Source organism: Caenorhabditis briggsae (genome assembly GCF_000004555.2).
Source record: "Caenorhabditis briggsae complete genome, chrII, whole genome shotgun sequence".
Lineage (NCBI taxonomy): Eukaryota > Metazoa > Nematoda > Chromadorea > Rhabditida > Rhabditidae > Caenorhabditis > Caenorhabditis briggsae.
Window position 1 is genome coordinate 8,635,316 of NC_013486.2, and position 15,812 is coordinate 8,651,127.

The 15,812-nt window shown below is 39.4% G+C and overlaps 6 protein-coding genes across 6 annotated transcripts; 1 reads left to right on the forward strand and 5 right to left on the reverse strand.

Annotated features, from left to right (window-relative positions):
- Positions 1–161: 161 nt before the first annotated feature.
- Positions 162–596, forward strand: CBG25599 (the record flags this gene model as incomplete). The annotated part of the gene is made up of 2 exons (XM_045242413.1): positions 162–410; positions 462–596. 2 exons carry the CDS (start codon positions 162–164, stop codon positions 594–596), a joined length of 384 nt encoding a protein of 127 aa, XP_045098135.1.
- A 346-nt stretch (positions 597–942) lies between these two features.
- Positions 943–1,410, reverse strand: CBG25600 (the record flags this gene model as incomplete). Its single annotated transcript, XM_045242414.1, has 1 exon — positions 943–1,410. The coding sequence occupies one exon, from the start codon at positions 1,408–1,410 to the stop codon at positions 943–945; it is 468 nt and encodes a 155-aa protein (XP_045098136.1).
- A 1,156-nt stretch (positions 1,411–2,566) lies between these two features.
- Positions 2,567–3,120, reverse strand: CBG02804 (the record flags this gene model as incomplete). The annotated part of the gene is made up of 2 exons (XM_002630998.2): positions 2,567–2,949; positions 2,997–3,120. 2 exons carry the CDS (start codon positions 3,118–3,120, stop codon positions 2,567–2,569), a joined length of 507 nt encoding a protein of 168 aa, XP_002631044.2.
- Positions 3,121–3,961: 841 nt separating this feature from the next.
- Positions 3,962–5,545, reverse strand: CBG02803 (the record flags this gene model as incomplete). Its single annotated transcript, XM_002630997.1, has 6 exons — positions 3,962–4,063; positions 4,233–4,371; positions 4,421–4,578; positions 4,625–4,789; positions 5,372–5,482; positions 5,525–5,545. 6 exons carry the CDS (start codon positions 5,543–5,545, stop codon positions 3,962–3,964), a joined length of 696 nt encoding a protein of 231 aa, XP_002631043.1.
- A 3,492-nt stretch (positions 5,546–9,037) lies between these two features.
- Cbr-max-2 lies at positions 9,038–11,015 on the reverse strand (the record flags this gene model as incomplete). The annotated part of the gene is made up of 7 exons (XM_002630996.1): positions 9,038–9,134; positions 9,190–9,302; positions 9,352–9,502; positions 9,551–9,664; positions 9,882–10,411; positions 10,593–10,736; positions 10,896–11,015. The coding sequence occupies 7 exons, from the start codon at positions 11,013–11,015 to the stop codon at positions 9,038–9,040; spliced, it is 1,269 nt and encodes a 422-aa protein (XP_002631042.1).
- A 223-nt stretch (positions 11,016–11,238) lies between these two features.
- Positions 11,239–14,826, reverse strand: CBG02801 (the record flags this gene model as incomplete). The annotated part of the gene is made up of 6 exons (XM_002630995.1): positions 11,239–11,388; positions 13,766–14,100; positions 14,212–14,405; positions 14,458–14,535; positions 14,585–14,706; positions 14,752–14,826. Coding segments are annotated over 6 exons (954 nt in total), but the record flags the coding sequence as incomplete, so codon positions are not given.
- Between the last annotated feature and the right edge of the window lie 986 nt (positions 14,827–15,812).

Here is a 15,812-nt window from a genome sequence, read left to right on the forward strand (position 1 = left end):
GTTCTCACGTGAACTTCCTTCATAAGAATGTTGGATAACTTTTTTCTCTTATCAGCTTAGAGATCTAGAGCAAAGATCAAAATAACTGATAAGAAATGAGAATATATAAAGGGATAGTTTTGTAAAGTATCCTCATCGAGTTCAACTCAATCCAAATCGCCATGGCCCAATCCGTCCCACCAGGAGATATCCAAACCCAACCCAACGCCAAGATCGTCTTCAATGCCCCGTACGACGACAAACACACCTACCACATCAAGGTGATCAACTCGTCCGCCCGTCGCATTGGATACGGTATCAAGACCACCAACATGAAACGTCTTGGAGTCGATCCACCATGTGGAGTTCTCGACCCAAAAGAGGCTGTTCTCCTCGCCGTCTCTTGCGATGCTTTCGCCTTCGGACAGGAGGTACACTTGCTTCGAAAGATGATTTGTATCTTAATTTAATTCTAATTTCAGGACACCAACAATGACCGTATCACCGTTGAATGGACCAACACCCCAGACGGTGCCGCCAAGCAATTCCGTCGTGAGTGGTTCCAAGGAGACGGAATGGTCCGCCGCAAAAACTTGCCAATCGAGTACAACCCATAAACATCATTGAACTCTCTTTGAAAATGGTTTTGAAAAGTGAATAGTTTTTCTTGTACTTCTTTGTTGTATCTGGGCTTTTACAACAGTTTTAAAAAAGCACGATACCTGTTCTGTTCCAATAGGAGAAAACCATTTTTTAATCCATCATAATATATTCTGATTAAAAAATTAAAACTTCAGAATTTACTCTTTAGAAAAGATTTATTGAGGTCGAATAGACTTTTAGATACTCGAGGAATAAAAGATTTGACAGGAAATCTGGGGGACATTGAAATGATAGAGTACAAATATGACGAGAGGGGGGAGAGTTATTATTAAAGTGGAAATGAGTTTACAACCAATAAGTTCAAATTGTCTTGCGTGGAGGACCGCCGCCGCCTGATTTCTTCGAGGATCCTGGAGTGGTTGGAGTCTTCTTCTTCTTTGATTTCTGCTGCTCTCGAATTCTTCCGTCCAAGTATTTCTTGGCTGCTTCCACCAAACTTTTCATTCCGAGATGTTCACCCATCAGTAGGAATCCATGAATCTCTTTGTCTGGCAGCTCACTCAGAAACTCTTCTTTCCAATTGGAAGTCGTTGGATTGTCCACTCGACACATCTGACACCATCTCTGAATCAACCTCATCACATCTGAATTGACACGTGGCATTTCAATCGGGTCGTTGATTGAGAGTCCCGATTTTGTGTCGGTGAGAGCAGCAACACCGGCTAGAACAGTTCCATGGCTCATATCTTCGCGGGTCATTTCAAAAATTTGGTTGTCCGTGGTCAGGAGTTTGTAGATTCTTCCACTGCTACTGGATGGTCCGCTCATCTGAAAAATTGAAATTTCAGAATTTAAGAAAAAGGAAATTAAATTATTCAGGTCAAAAAAATTATTTGGTCAGGAAGTGCCAAAACTTAAGACGGTTGCTGTGGAAACCGGACTCATTATGAGGCGGAAAAATACGAGTATAGATGACGGAGGAAATGTGCACAAGAAGAAGAAGAAAGAGATAATTGATATTTGAGATCTAGTTTTTGCGGGCAGTAGAAAAGGGAAAAGGAATGAAAGAAGGGAATGAGTAACTTTGAGAGAGCAAATATACATTTTGGATAGAATTGTATTTTGAAAATCAGAAGTCCTTTGATGTTTTAAAAAAATCGAAAAATCAATTCGATTTCAAATGAAAAACACCTCGAATCAACCATTCAAAAAGGGAATGCAATAACTGGCGGCGTCCGAAACAAGAAGATCAAACTTTAAACTTGTAGAGCAAAAAACTTCAAAAATTTTCTGAAAATTGGACATCAAGAAAAATTTGATCTACATATTGTCTGGTACAAAATAGGCGGAGCTGTGGAAGAGAAACTTTCGTGGCCGTGGTCGAAGGTCCCACAATGACAACTACCGTAACCGAAATTGTTTTTTTCAGGAACATGCTGCAGAATTTGAATCTCTGAAAAAAATAGCTTGGAATTGTAAAATTGTTTTGAAATTCTTCAGAAAATATTTTTTAAATAATTTTTGTAGCTACCAGCACTTTGGACCTGTTCGGTTTTTTGATACGACAAGTGTATGTCCCTGAATTTTCGAATATTAGAGTCTTTGCTGTTTTGTAAAATTTTTCTGGTTTATTTCAAAGATAACTTTTTCTTTTCTTTCCAACTTCTAAAAAGAATTTCCAATCTCCAATAACTAATTTCTTTCTTTAATAGTAAGAAGAATGATTTCCAATTTTATTAGAACCATGAACCATTGCAATTTTCTTTTCTTCTGCCAATTCGAATTAGATTTTTTCGGAAATGCGAAAGTTACAGTTTTTGAAAACCCCATTCATCAGCCGACAACGATCTTCAGAACCTTCATTCTCACTTTCGTTATATTATTCTTGTAATGCTCATTTAACAATATTTAGTTAACATGTTTATTATCTCTTTTAACATTGAAGAAAATTTCCGAATTCCCAACTTCAATCATTAATCTCGAATTATGCATGAGTTCTGGAGTTCTTTTGACGAGAACGAGCAATGGTATCCGACATTCCGGAGAGGATCGCAAGAGCAATCAGAAGAACGAAGGTTCCGCCACAGCATGCAATGAAGATTGTTTTCTGTTTGGTGGTGTAGGTGACCAACTTTTCCACGTCATCCAAGTTCAGAGAATCAGATGTTGGAGAGTTCAAGACTTTGTTAGTCGTTCCGGAGGTTCCATCGGTTCCAGGAGTTTCAGTCGATTCCGATGATCCAATAGGTCCATATGAGGAGGAAGAAGAAGAAGTTGGGGATGAGTTGGCGTATTTCGAAGTTATCACGGATTCAGTTGATGATGAATAGAGAGCATCAGATGTAGATTGACTCGATGCGAACACGACTAAAAATATGCACTGTATTCCGTAAAAAGTAAAAAAATCTACTCACTGAAAATTGAAAAAAGGAGAAGAAGGCAAGAGCGCATGTTGGAAGTGAAGTCGAAAAGAAGAATGAAAGTGAATCGGAGGGAGATGTCGGGAGTCGTTGCGAAGCACCCGTTCAATGCAACCATGGAAGCAAGCAGAGGAAACGGCGGAGGAGTTTATGGGAAAAAATAAAACAGAAAAAATCTTTATTTTTTTGAGCCGATGGAGAAACTCCCAAAACTCGAGAATTGAACGCTGTACTAAATGAGGGTACATAAGAGCTTTTTGAAATTCTACAGAACACAAGAAAACAAAAAGCGAGGAGAAACATAGGGTTCCTAGCAGTGAAAATGTACTCATGAAAATCAACCAACTATAGTGATAAATATGCTGTTTAGAAGATCTAGATCTCTTCAAAATTTCAGATCTTTTCGGAGACTAATCTTACAATTAGCAAAAAATCACCTCAAACAAATCTGAACTCCTGTTCGAGTCGGAGCCTGAAATTCAGATTAGGTGTCATTGGAAATTACAAGAAAGTCAGTACCGTATCTTTCATGCTCTGTATCCCTTTTACGTTAGCACCTCTTCCCTTTTTGATTCAAATGGCCACCTTCAGATGATCTTAATTCTCAAACGTCTCTGATAATTATTTCCATAAAGAACTATTGCAGGTCTACAGATTTTAAGATTTCCAGATTCGTAGGAATCAGAAAAACGTAATCCTTTTGATTTTCGAATATTTTCCCCTTCAGTGATCCCTTTAATTTTCGAATATTTTTCCCCTACAGTAATCCTTTTTCACTTTTGAATATTTTCCCCCTACAGTAATCCTTCTGAATTTCCGAATGTTACTTCCTACGGTAATTTCTGATTCCATTGCTCATTTCAATCTGATCTTTCACCAAAAAGGCACAGAAATTATACTTTATTTCCCAAATAGAAGTGTGAGTATCATAACTTGAAATTCCAATTGTCTCCCAATTATCACTGATGCTGCATTCCTGGAACCTTGATGAGTGCAGATCTCGGAAGATGAATCTGTTGTCCGTTGTCCCACGAAACGATGCAACAATTCTCGCCCATCAACTGAAAATTTCCCTTTTTTTTCCCATTCTCAAGCCTAATCTCATTCTCTATTCAAGCCTCCACCAATCAAATATTTATTGCTCTCCCCCGTTTTCCATCTCTCTCACTCTTTTTTATGTTTTGACCAATATCCCTCACGTCACATAATCCTCTTTTCTATGATAAATACCTGTGTGACTTCTCCAGTCATATTGTACATGTGATGTCTCATTGGTTCCCATGCTGTATAGTTGATATCAAAAAGGTATGAACATTTGGGATCCTGGAATTCTTCGCAAGCAATGCATCGTGCCAATGTGTGGTTGTTTCTAGAAAGTTCAGAGTAATTCAGTTTTTAGGGATCAACAGGTTCCTTACCTATCATAAATGAATGGAAGTGATAGTGAATCATCGACCATATAACGAACGAATGGGCGCCAGTAAATCTCAATTGCATCCCGCTTCCATTGAACAATATCTGCCACATCGACATTCATCGGAAGACAAAGCTCAGCAAGAAATGGCATATTGTAGAACTAAGATGAAAGTATAGCGATTTTAATAAACATTTATGGGACTCACATGAGCTTCTCTCTTCAATTCCTCACAGGCTTCCGTATCGGCTGGTACCACAAAATGGTCTCCATCTCGGAGGTAGTTGAGAACTTTCCCAAAGTGTTTAGGATCTCGGTCGATGAAAATTTCGTCGCCAGTCTTCCAACGATCACTGACCATTACCGCGAGGACCTGGAAAAAATGCAAAGGATAAGTTGCAAAGAATTTGGAGGAAAGTTAAAAATAAACAGTGCCGGTCCATAAGGTATACAAAAACGTATTTTTCAGTTGATTTGGACAATTTTCAGGAGTCTGGAGCTCGGCGGTCAAGTTTCCGATCACTTGGAAAAATTTGGGAGGTGTAAAACAGACTAAGATTGAAAACTTTGCATTCACAGAACTTTTAAAAATTCCTAATTTTTCAGCTATATTCCTAATTTTTCCTATATTCCTAAAATTCCTAATTTTTCAGGCCAAAGAGGGGTGTCTTCCAGAAATTAAAAAAGGTGAAAAACTATTGATTTTCGAAAAATTATGTAAATGCAAAGAATTCAATCTAGGTATATTTTAAACCCTCCAAAATTTTCAAAGTGATCGAGCACTTGACAGCCGAGCTTCAGGCTCCTGAAAACTGTCAAAATAAACTGAAAACACGTTCTTGTATGTCTTTTAGGCCGGTTCTGTATGTTCAATATGATCTAGACACTACAGGCGAAAAGATCTAAAGAATTTGAAATTCCAAAATCTGAAGGTCCTATTTCTTCTAATCCATACCGTATCCGGAATCCGTGTCAACGTGGCTACCGTAGTCTCAAACTTCTTGCCACCAACATTCAACATAACTCGCTCGCTCAGATTGCTACCACCTTCCTGAGAAAAGGTCATCTGAAACGAATTCTTTAAAGAATTCTTAGAAAAAAGACTCACCGAGTTCTGAGACTTGTCCATATTTTTCAAGCTGTTTCTCCACTCTAAATGATAATCTCTTGGCAAGAAAGACTTGTTCAAGATTATGGAAATCCTAAAAAATGAAGGGATTTGTGGAAGAAGATGGGAATGACAAGAAGCCTTCTTTTCTCTAAATGCAAACACATCGGGATTAATTGAGTCAGAGAAATGAAGAAATAGTGTGGAAGATTGAGAGATGCAGAATAAAAAAATGGCGCATGGAAAGGTGGTTGGGGGTTGGCGATTCAATTTGAAGTGGATTAGAAGAAAACGAGTAGGAGAGAGAGAGAGAAAGTGAAACTGAGCACAAAAAAGTGTCAGTGATGAAAGGAGAGGGGATTGTGTTTGACAAGACGATTTGTATCCATTTCGTACACCTTTTTCGTATTCATTTTAGAAGTACATCTGATTCGTGGGAATTGACCAAAAATAAGGAAATTGGAGCCATTTCCTTCCGTTCAGATGGAGTAGAGAAGAAGGCGTGTGATTTTGGAGTGGATTTGGGCGATGGGAGAAGTACTTTGTAATTTGGGGTCATATGAAAAAAACACCATGTTTTACAAAAAAGTAGGAACATAAAAAATGGATTTGATATCTGACGTCAGTTGACAAATGAGGCGTGGTCTTTTTATTCAAAAACTGAAGTTCGAAAACGAAAAATACGAATTTCCGGAAGATACAAAAAATACAAGTTTTTCAGATTTGCAGTCTTGGACTTGGCCTGGCATCAAAATCCTGATTGGCAGTGAATTGGGATTCAAATCGAATTTTAAAAATGCCAAAAACGTTTAGGTGTCTATTGTGCAATTATTATTCTGGTACAAAAGATCGAATATGTGGAAGAGAAACGGCAGTGGCCGTGTCCGAAGGTCCCACAACGACCACTACAGTAACCTAAAAATATTTTTATTCTCCGTTATTATTTTCTGGTTCCGCGTCGCTTCGAAAACCGTCCTTTCGAAACCGTGGAAATACAGGCGAATGTATGAATTTCGAACTACAAGAACAATTTCAAGACTTTCAAATATGCGTTTTCTGACAGAACACATTCCGAAACTTGAAAAAAACCAAAATTTAGTTTTATCAAATAAATGTCTCTAATTTTTTGATTTTCAGAGGGAAATGACGCATTTTGCTAAAGATGCTGAAATTGAAGAAAAAAGAGATTCAGAAATTCAGATGTTAAGAAATTAAGATGTTCAGAAACTCGAAAACTCAGAAATTCTGGAATTCTGAAAGTCGTAAATTTTGAAATTTTTTAAAATTCTGATATACCGAGATTATGAGTTTCAGTATCTTGGAATCTCTGAATTTTTGAATACCATAAGCTCGGTATATCAGAATTTTAGGTTTTCAGAATTTCCGAATTTCTGAATTTGGTGACACGGACACCGGCGTTTCTCTTTCTCATTTCCGATTTTTCTTCTACCAGAACAAGACTTCGCAGATAAAAGTTCAACATTGCAAAAAAACAACAAATTCCAAAATTTCCAGGAGTTAAAGACATTTTTCAAGCCTTCATAAATATTCTGAAAATTCTATATACATGAAAATATAAAAATAAACACATGTATCACGTTCTTCTATTTAACTATACTTCCTCTACTTCGGCTCTCGGTCATCAATCCAAATTTCGAAAAACACTAATCAATCAACCAAAACTCTAAGTCTTCTTCTTCTTTTTTTCAACCAAATCAATCAAAGAATATTGAGAAAAAAGCTTCTCGTGAGAATGCAAAGAATTCGTACTTTTCTCTATTTTCTTCTTCTTCTTAAGAGCACCTGAATAGTTGGCTCAGTGAGCCGTAAAGCTCAAAGAAGAGTAGTTCATTAGCGATTCGTGGCCTTCTGGAGGATTCTAACGATCACAACAATGAGCGAAAAAAAGATGAAGACGCGATGGTGGAGAAACTTCAATTAGAGCTGAAAGCCATGAGCGAGAGAGTTCGCAACTTTGGCTGCGAATGTGCTCTCGGCTCTTTTTCTATTTGTATTTATCTTTGAAAAAAGCGAGAAATGGAGGTGGCGAGGAAGAGGGTATCGTGTGAAATAAGTATGGATTATTTATGAAAAACCGAGAAAAAAGAAGGAAAAAGAAGAGAAAACTTTGAAAAAAGGGAGGGGCAAAACAAAAAAATATGGGCGATATAATGCAAAGTGCGCATGTTGAAAAAGGAGACTCTGGAGGCAGAAAAAAAATGGAATCGAAATGTTGAAAAATGGAGACGAAGAGAAAGAAACGACGAGAAGAAGGAGAGTTTATTGCACGACGACTCTTCCATCAAAACGAAACCCATTTCTCAAAACAGGTAGTTGTTTTCTCTTCCGGTTGTTTGTTTTTTGAATTTCAGATGATCCTTCTTTTGAAAATCCAAAAACAAGACATCATCAAAACACAAAAATTTCAATTCTACAGTTTATATATGATTCTGGAACTTATGGGTGATGAAACGGCATGTGTATGGTTGGGATATTAACATTGAAAATTCGGGCTCACTCTTTGTATATTATAGTGAAATGCAACAAGAACCTTCTAGAGCAATAAAAAATTGGCAGGGAGGAACAAAACAAAATGGGTGTGTGATGGATGGGGTGGAAAAAGGAAAACATTTGGAAATGACAATAGTGATAAAATAAAGTTTTCGCCACACAATTTTCGCAAATCGAGCTTTCTTAATTCACAGGAAATTCTTATACAATAGAAAAATATGATATTGAATTAGAAGGGAAACAAGAAAAAAGAGAGAATGAAAAGGAAAAAAGACGGAGCATGACATATTGGGAGAATTTGTGGGATTTTATTTGCTTTTTTGTGGTAAAACATATATAAAACGATGTGATTCTATACTGTTGCCGCCCCGAAACCAAAATTCAGCATTTATTTTTTTGCTGAAAAGAGGAATCGGATATGATCTATCCTCCGTGGTGATTCCGTCCGATTCCATATTAATTAGTACATCCAAAATAAGTATGTGTAGGGGGAGGAGGCGAAATGTCAATAAAACTACCAAATATTGGCATGAATGAAATGAAATGGAACAGGATTAAAAAGTGATGATGGGAAATCGTATGCTATAAGTTGTAAAAAAATGAATTCTTGTGATTTTGGGGAATGGGAAATGGGTCCGAAAAACTGTAGGGGAGATTAATAACAGTGGGAAAAAGGAGAGAAACGATTAGAATTTTAGGACTGGGAAATTGAGGAGAAAACTGAAAGCAAAAACACGTATGTCATCAACACGACGGCGGAGGGACAAAATTTTGTATGTATTCAAAAAGAGAGCAATAAGACGAATCTACATACGTCGTCCTGCCACTCTTTTTGCTTCTTATTTTATAAAACTATCAAATAATTCACTGGGAAAGAGACGGGTGACGAGGAGTGTGTATTGGGGGTGTGAATGAGCGGGAAGAAGGGGAAAGACGCCGAACGAATCGCGTGGCAAAATATACATATATGAGATGGTTTCGTAACGATATCCGGACGATCTTCTACTTTTCACGGACCGCTCTGATGTAGGGAACCAGACTTGAAAGCGGCTTCGCCTTTTTCAGGAATGGATGAGCCAGGAGTTCCGTTGTATCCGCTCTGAAAACACTGCATTTGAGAATAGTCCATTTTATAGATAAATTAAAGAACCAACCTGTTATCTGGATCGACAACAAGACACCTATCAAGGAAGTTGTTGAATTCAGAAGACAACCGATCGCGTTGCTTTATCTCTGGTTTTCCATTTTGGGCAATCAGATAGATAGCCTGAAAAATTAAAATTTAGAAGTCTAGAAACGTAACTGTTCATATTTACCTTCAACGGGGTTTCCCTCAAATATGGCGGCTCTCCATCGATCATCTCGAGTGCCATAATACCAAGGGACCAGATATCAACCTTATAGTTGTATTGCTTCTTGTTTAATATCTCCGGTGACATCCAATACGGCGTTCCAACGACGGTATCTCTTAAACTAGTAACTTGATGATGGATCACATTGAAATACTGAATTTACCTTTTTGATCCCGGTTGAATCTGTGCACAGAATCCCATATCGGTCAGCTTGACTTCTCCGTTCATTCCGAGTAATACGTTGTCACTTTTGATGTCTCTGTGTACTATGGAATGTCTGGAAATAGGCAACCATAATAACCATTTCTGGACATCGAAGATCATTTCCTCTTCGTCACTTTTTTTGAAAGGCTAATGGCTAGGACGAACACTGGGTGGTAATGTGTTAATCTGATTATCAGGATATAAGAAAAGCTTGTACTTTGCATGGGTGACCTAACAATCATTCGTCACTCTTCAAACTAATAAACCACAATGAATAACAAAACACAAACCTGTGGAGGAAGTGAAGCGCTTTGAGGCATTCTTGAAGCACAGCTGCAATTTGTCCTTCATCCAGCTCTGTCTTCACGACGACGTCCGTGAGATTTCCTCCCTCTAAATAGTCCATCACGACCCACAAATCGTCGGCATCCACCAGATACGACTCGATGTAGTTGACCAAATTCGGGTGTCGATATTGCTTCATCACCTTGATTTCGGTTAGAAGCATCTCCTTCTTTGGTTGTGTCTTGAACGCCATCCGTTTCACCGCGACAACGTCCGAACTTCCCGCGACATGAGCGACGAAGACAGTTCCAGATGCACCAACTCCGATTTGCTTCTTCATTTCGTACTTTCCAAGTGGATTACATGGATTCACAATCTCGCGAAGTTGATCCAACACTTCTGTATCGGATAACTTCTCTCGGTGTGAAGCTCTCACTCGAACTGGTGGTTCTTCTGAAACAGCTGGTTCAGCAGCAGCTTTGTTGGTTGTGTTGCCATTCTTGTCTCCAACCGATTTGTCGTTGGAGTTCTCCTTCTGAAATAATATAATGAGAATTGTGTTTCAGAACTTTTGAAAGTGGAATGGGGTATAACAGAGTGAACACATTTTCATGTTTCAGGCTAATTTTTGTAGTGCTGTCATGCAAGATCGTTCAAGAAGAGAAATATGCAAAAATAGAATAGGGAAAGTATAGAAAGAAGGTGAAGCCACTTACATTCGACAGCTGCACATCCCCATCAGAAGATGTTGTAGATACGACACTACCATTGGAAAGTGAATTGCCGACAGATCGAGCAGACGAGTGGTGAAGTGGTGATGAGCATCCAGACGACACCGTCGACGATGTGATTTTCAGATGCTGAAGACAAACGAACATGCGGATTTTTAATTGAGAAATTGAAATTTTAGACAGACAAAACACTCATTGGCATGCTCGTACTATTGTAGATGTTTGACAAACAGAACAGCTACAGTAGTCATCAAGATGCCGTTAATGTTAATTTCAAAATATTCCAACCAGCAGTTCATTTCCAATGTGATTGAAATACGCTCCCCATGGCGACAGCACACCAATCGTCGGCTGCTTTGGCCTGGTGTCATTCCACCAGTCGTACATCATCGGACTGTTTTGAAACATTTCTTCAAAATTTGTGGTCTCCAGTTAGGAGGAAACAAGGGGACAGGTGTATCCAGAATGAGCGATTTGGGTAGAAGATAGACTACTGTAAACTCAAACGACATGACACCAAATTATATACGCACGGATGGGTAAGTTACTATTACACGAAGGAGAAGAAGAAAAAGAGGAAGAAGAGAGCAAAAATGAAACAAAATCAAGGGTGTGGTTATTACGGAAACCACTACCCGAAAGAGGGAGAGAGAAGGGCGCAACACGATGAAAATCTAAGAAAAGGACAGAAGAGAAGAACTTGATATAACACTGTAGAAACAGATGATCTGCTGACGGTACTAGAAGAAGTGATGATGAACGAATGAGGCGCGGGAAAAGACTGAATGGGATAAAAGTTGGATGACAGTCGTGATGCAGCTTCCTGACCTTTCTTTTTCTATTATTTTTACGACAGACATTCTTCGGTTTTTATGATTCGATCGAAGGTGGTCGCGCGTGTGGGTATGAGTACCATGGGGGGCCTATCAGAACAAAAATACGGAACGACTGAGACATGGGAAATTCGAGAAAAACATCTACCGTCTTCTATTTATTCTTCGGCTTCCGCCGTGCCATGAGTAGTATCGGAAAGCCGACAAAACACCGACTTTTTGTGTTCAGCAGCCTCATGAGACAACCAATTAGCCGATTATAAGTGCCCCAGATAATTACACTACCGGACGAGGGGATTCATATCTCAGATTCCGAAGCATCATCCGTTCGGAACGAAACTGACTACTGGGGGAAATAGAACGAACAGGGAACAAGCGACGAGTTTGGGAGGTGAACAAGAAAATGGTCGGGCCAAAAGTCTCTACACCAAATGAGGCGTCAAACTTATGCAAAATAAATACTTCTGGTCAGCCAACTGTAAGCAATGGAAGGTCGCGTCGCTTTTACGGAAACTTGAATCGAAGAGTTATCAGGGTCAGCAAAATATTATGGGTTTCCTACAAAATGGTTCGCAATTATGGGTAACGGCGCCTATTCCGAAAATGGGAAATTGAAAGAAGAAGGAAATCAATGAGCATGTTCAATATGAGAGAAAACTAGATGGGATGTGTGAGAAGGTGCGAACACAAAAGGGTGCAGTCGGAAATGAAAGGTGTTCAAGACGGTAAGGATTAAGCTTCTCTACTTCTTGCTTTCATGCCGCCAAAGAGACCTCTGACCGGTCTTGCAATGTTGCCTTGGCGCGCCAGGGGGTCGACCGCCTTCGAATGGCAATCATATCACCCGAAGGGGCAGGCCCCTTCTTTCCTCAATGCGGAGAGAAAGCGAGGGAATGTATTCACTTTCGACAGTGAAGACACAACAACGACGTCGACTATGAAGCTTCTGTCTCTGATTCTGAATACACCGCTACGATACACGCACTTGCATACATGCAAATAGAAGAAGACATAGACAACCACATAACACTATCAACTGACTTGTTTCTTTTTATGTGAGTGATGGCTAAACATTGCCGGCAACAGAAGCTTCTCTCTGATTCTGACGTGCCCCATCCATCTAAATCGCGCCATAATTCACCGCAGACTGACTGGTATTAGTGAAAGACACCGTTCGTCTCTGATGGTAGTTGCACGTTAACTATTTTGAAGGTGACATTTGATGGCATTATACGGGATAGAGAAAGGATGAGGAGGCAATATCATTGGCATCAGAAGCCGCCGTCAAATTTGAGATTGACGAACGAGAGGATGATTACAAAATGGGAAAAGGGATTCTTCGAAGAACGTTAGAAGGTCGGATTTGAAATGGATGAGATCTATTTCAACGAGATGCAGGAGGTCCTCCAGGTGACAGAAAACGACAGTTAAGAAAGATAGATATTTCAAATTGGCCTTGAGATTTCGAAAAGTTGGCCTACTAATTCGTGTTCAACTATGAGAAAGCGGTAAATGAGAGAATGAAAGTGAGCGAAGGACTTTGATCAGACAATTCGGGAGAAAGAGAACCGGAAACCTATGTGCAATAAACTAGGTTATTCAAGAAAGAAGCCTATTGCCAAATATTCATAAGTTGAAGATCAAAATACGAATCAACGAACACCCAATGTAACAAAAGGGAAATCGTCTTCAAAAATGACATATGCTAAAAAAAGGAGAAAACCTATTTGCATCGAAAAACACGTAGAAGCTTCCTCTCCTGCTGCGCTGCCATTTTTAAACCAGTCACTCGCCTCGAAATCGTCTCGTCTCCCTCCCTCTCACATCATCAACCTCATCAACCTCGAATACTTTTATACGACTGATAAAAAACAGAAAAACTACCGCCATTGATTAATTGGCTTGTCGTCGCTCTAAAACTTTGCCGCTTAAAAATCTCGTTTATACTGTAAACCGATATCTTCGTTTTTTTTTTTCGATGACATGGCTTTTTCTACTTCTTCGTCACTCAATTCGCGCACTATTATCTCGACGATTGGAAATAGAACAACGAGGAAGGTGAAAAGCGATTTGGTGGATTTTTTGATGGTGTTACACACTAAAACGTTTGCAGCCAGAAAACGATACACCAAACACAAAGAAAAGGAATCATGTTGCGCGAAAGAAAGATGGGAAGCTAAAAGAAACACTGCAATTCCAGAGGCCATATCACTATCACCTTATCAACAGTGGAAATGAACTGCTTTTGTTGTCTATTTGTTTAAACTCAACTCACTCAGAAAACAAAACATGCGATTTCTATGAATTCTTTAAAAAAAAACGTACCGATGGTTTCGGAGGCACTGGGGGTCCTTTTGATCCCGGCACTGGAGCACCATTTGCGTTGGAATGCGTCGTGATAGGTGTGGATGTCTTACTTCGTTGAGGAAGAACCGGAGGCTGTGTTGGGAACGGTGATCTTGGATGCAGTTTCGGTGCTTCTCCAGTGAACGACTTTAACTGTGGTGCACTTTCAGATGTGGGAACTGGAGCCGGTGACGGCACGTTATTCCGTTCTGATAGTGACAGAGAAGCGTCTGTGGATGATGATGAGAAAGTGCTGTTTCCGTTCGTCAGAGGACGTGCAGATGAGGAAGACGTGGACGGAGTAGATGAGGAACCTGTGATGATTAAAATTAAACGGATTTCTTCCAAAGCCTAGTTTTTAAGACAGATGAATCAATGTTCAAGTTTTCAACTGACATCTAAATTTAAAATCAACAATGACTCACCATTCGTACATTGCAAATTCCTGAGGTGTTCTGTAACTTGTCCGGTCAGCTGCACATCCACATCGTCGTCATCACTGTTTGTAAAAACACTATTCGTTGTCATAAACTTTGTCTTCTCGTTCTCTTTCATCGATTGTGCATAGAACTTCAACGCCGTCACTACTGCGTTCGGATTTGACTTTTGATCGGCAAGACTGAAATAACTTTTCGCAATTTAGGACAAGAACTCAATTTCAAAGAATATACCTAATATCTCGGAGAAGAATATCCATCCATGGCTGAGGGAGTCCGCTGAATTTCTGACCATCGTAACCGACGTGCACTCTGTAAAAACAACAAGATGATTTTAGCTTAAAACTAATAAATATTTTACCGATGGACTGTGTTATATGGCTGACTAATATCCATTGCAGATGACGATGGCTTCATCTCATCGTTATCTTTGTCTTTTTCACTCGGCGAGAATATTCTTCCGATGAAATTGCGTATTCGTACCTGAAAATAGTAATATTTGCACCGAGATTCAAACAAAATACCTACTTTGGAGCTTCTTGCTGTTGACATGGTTAATAGAAGATGTGAGCGACGGTTATCAGAACCCGATGTTAAAGGCAATCTGAAAAAAAAAACAAAACATTTTTCACTATTATTAATCGAGGTTTTGTGGCAAAAAGAAAGAAAAAATACGGAGAGGTCTCTGACGGGTCATGAGTAGGAAGAAAATGATAGCGAGAGATCACTAAGTGCCCGCAGACGCAGGAACAATGACAAAGACGAAAAATCGGTGAGTCATAGTCTTCCTGGCGGGTTGCGAGAATGAGAGAGCTCCCGCACAACAAACACCTCCTTGATTGAATCATACTCATACAAGAATGTGAAACGAGAATAGAGAACGTAAGGAGAAGGGTTCCCGTTACGAACCTGCCTTTATGAGAACTAAACAGAGCTTTTTAGCTGCTGGACAATTTGAAATTTTTGAGGGGGTGTGTAATTTTTTTCTGATTCATGAATCGATGGAGGTCAAATAACGGTGTGTATTAGGGATGATTCCTTAGAAGAAGTCTTCTGAATCTCATAAATTCAGTTACTCATCGCATTATGCAGGTATATAAACATCGGATCTGTGGAAAAGAAACGCCGGCGTCCGTGGCTGATGGTGCCCAAGGTACCATACTTGTAAAATTCCGGGCCGGCCCGCCAAAGCCCGGGCCGGGCCTGAGGAAAATTTCAAGGCCCGGGCCCGGCCCGGAAGGCCCGGTAGCAAAAATTTTGTCATTTTGAACCGAATTTTGAGCTCTCAATACAATTTTCTATATTTTTTTTGTGCTTTCTGGATTGTTTGTCTGTTTGATCAAAAAATATCAAAAAAAAACTCGAAAACAATTTTTTGATCGAAAAAAATCACATAAGGGTCCCCCTTTATGTGTTTTTTGAAATTTCCAAAACTTGTGGAATGACAGGCCCGCCGGGCCTCCAAAATTCAGGAAAAAGCCCGGCCCGGCCCGTTACAAGTATGCAAGGTACAACTACCGTAACCTAAAAATATTTTTATGGGGAAATCAAGGAATGCTCAATGAATTATTCAAATTATTGACCTAAAT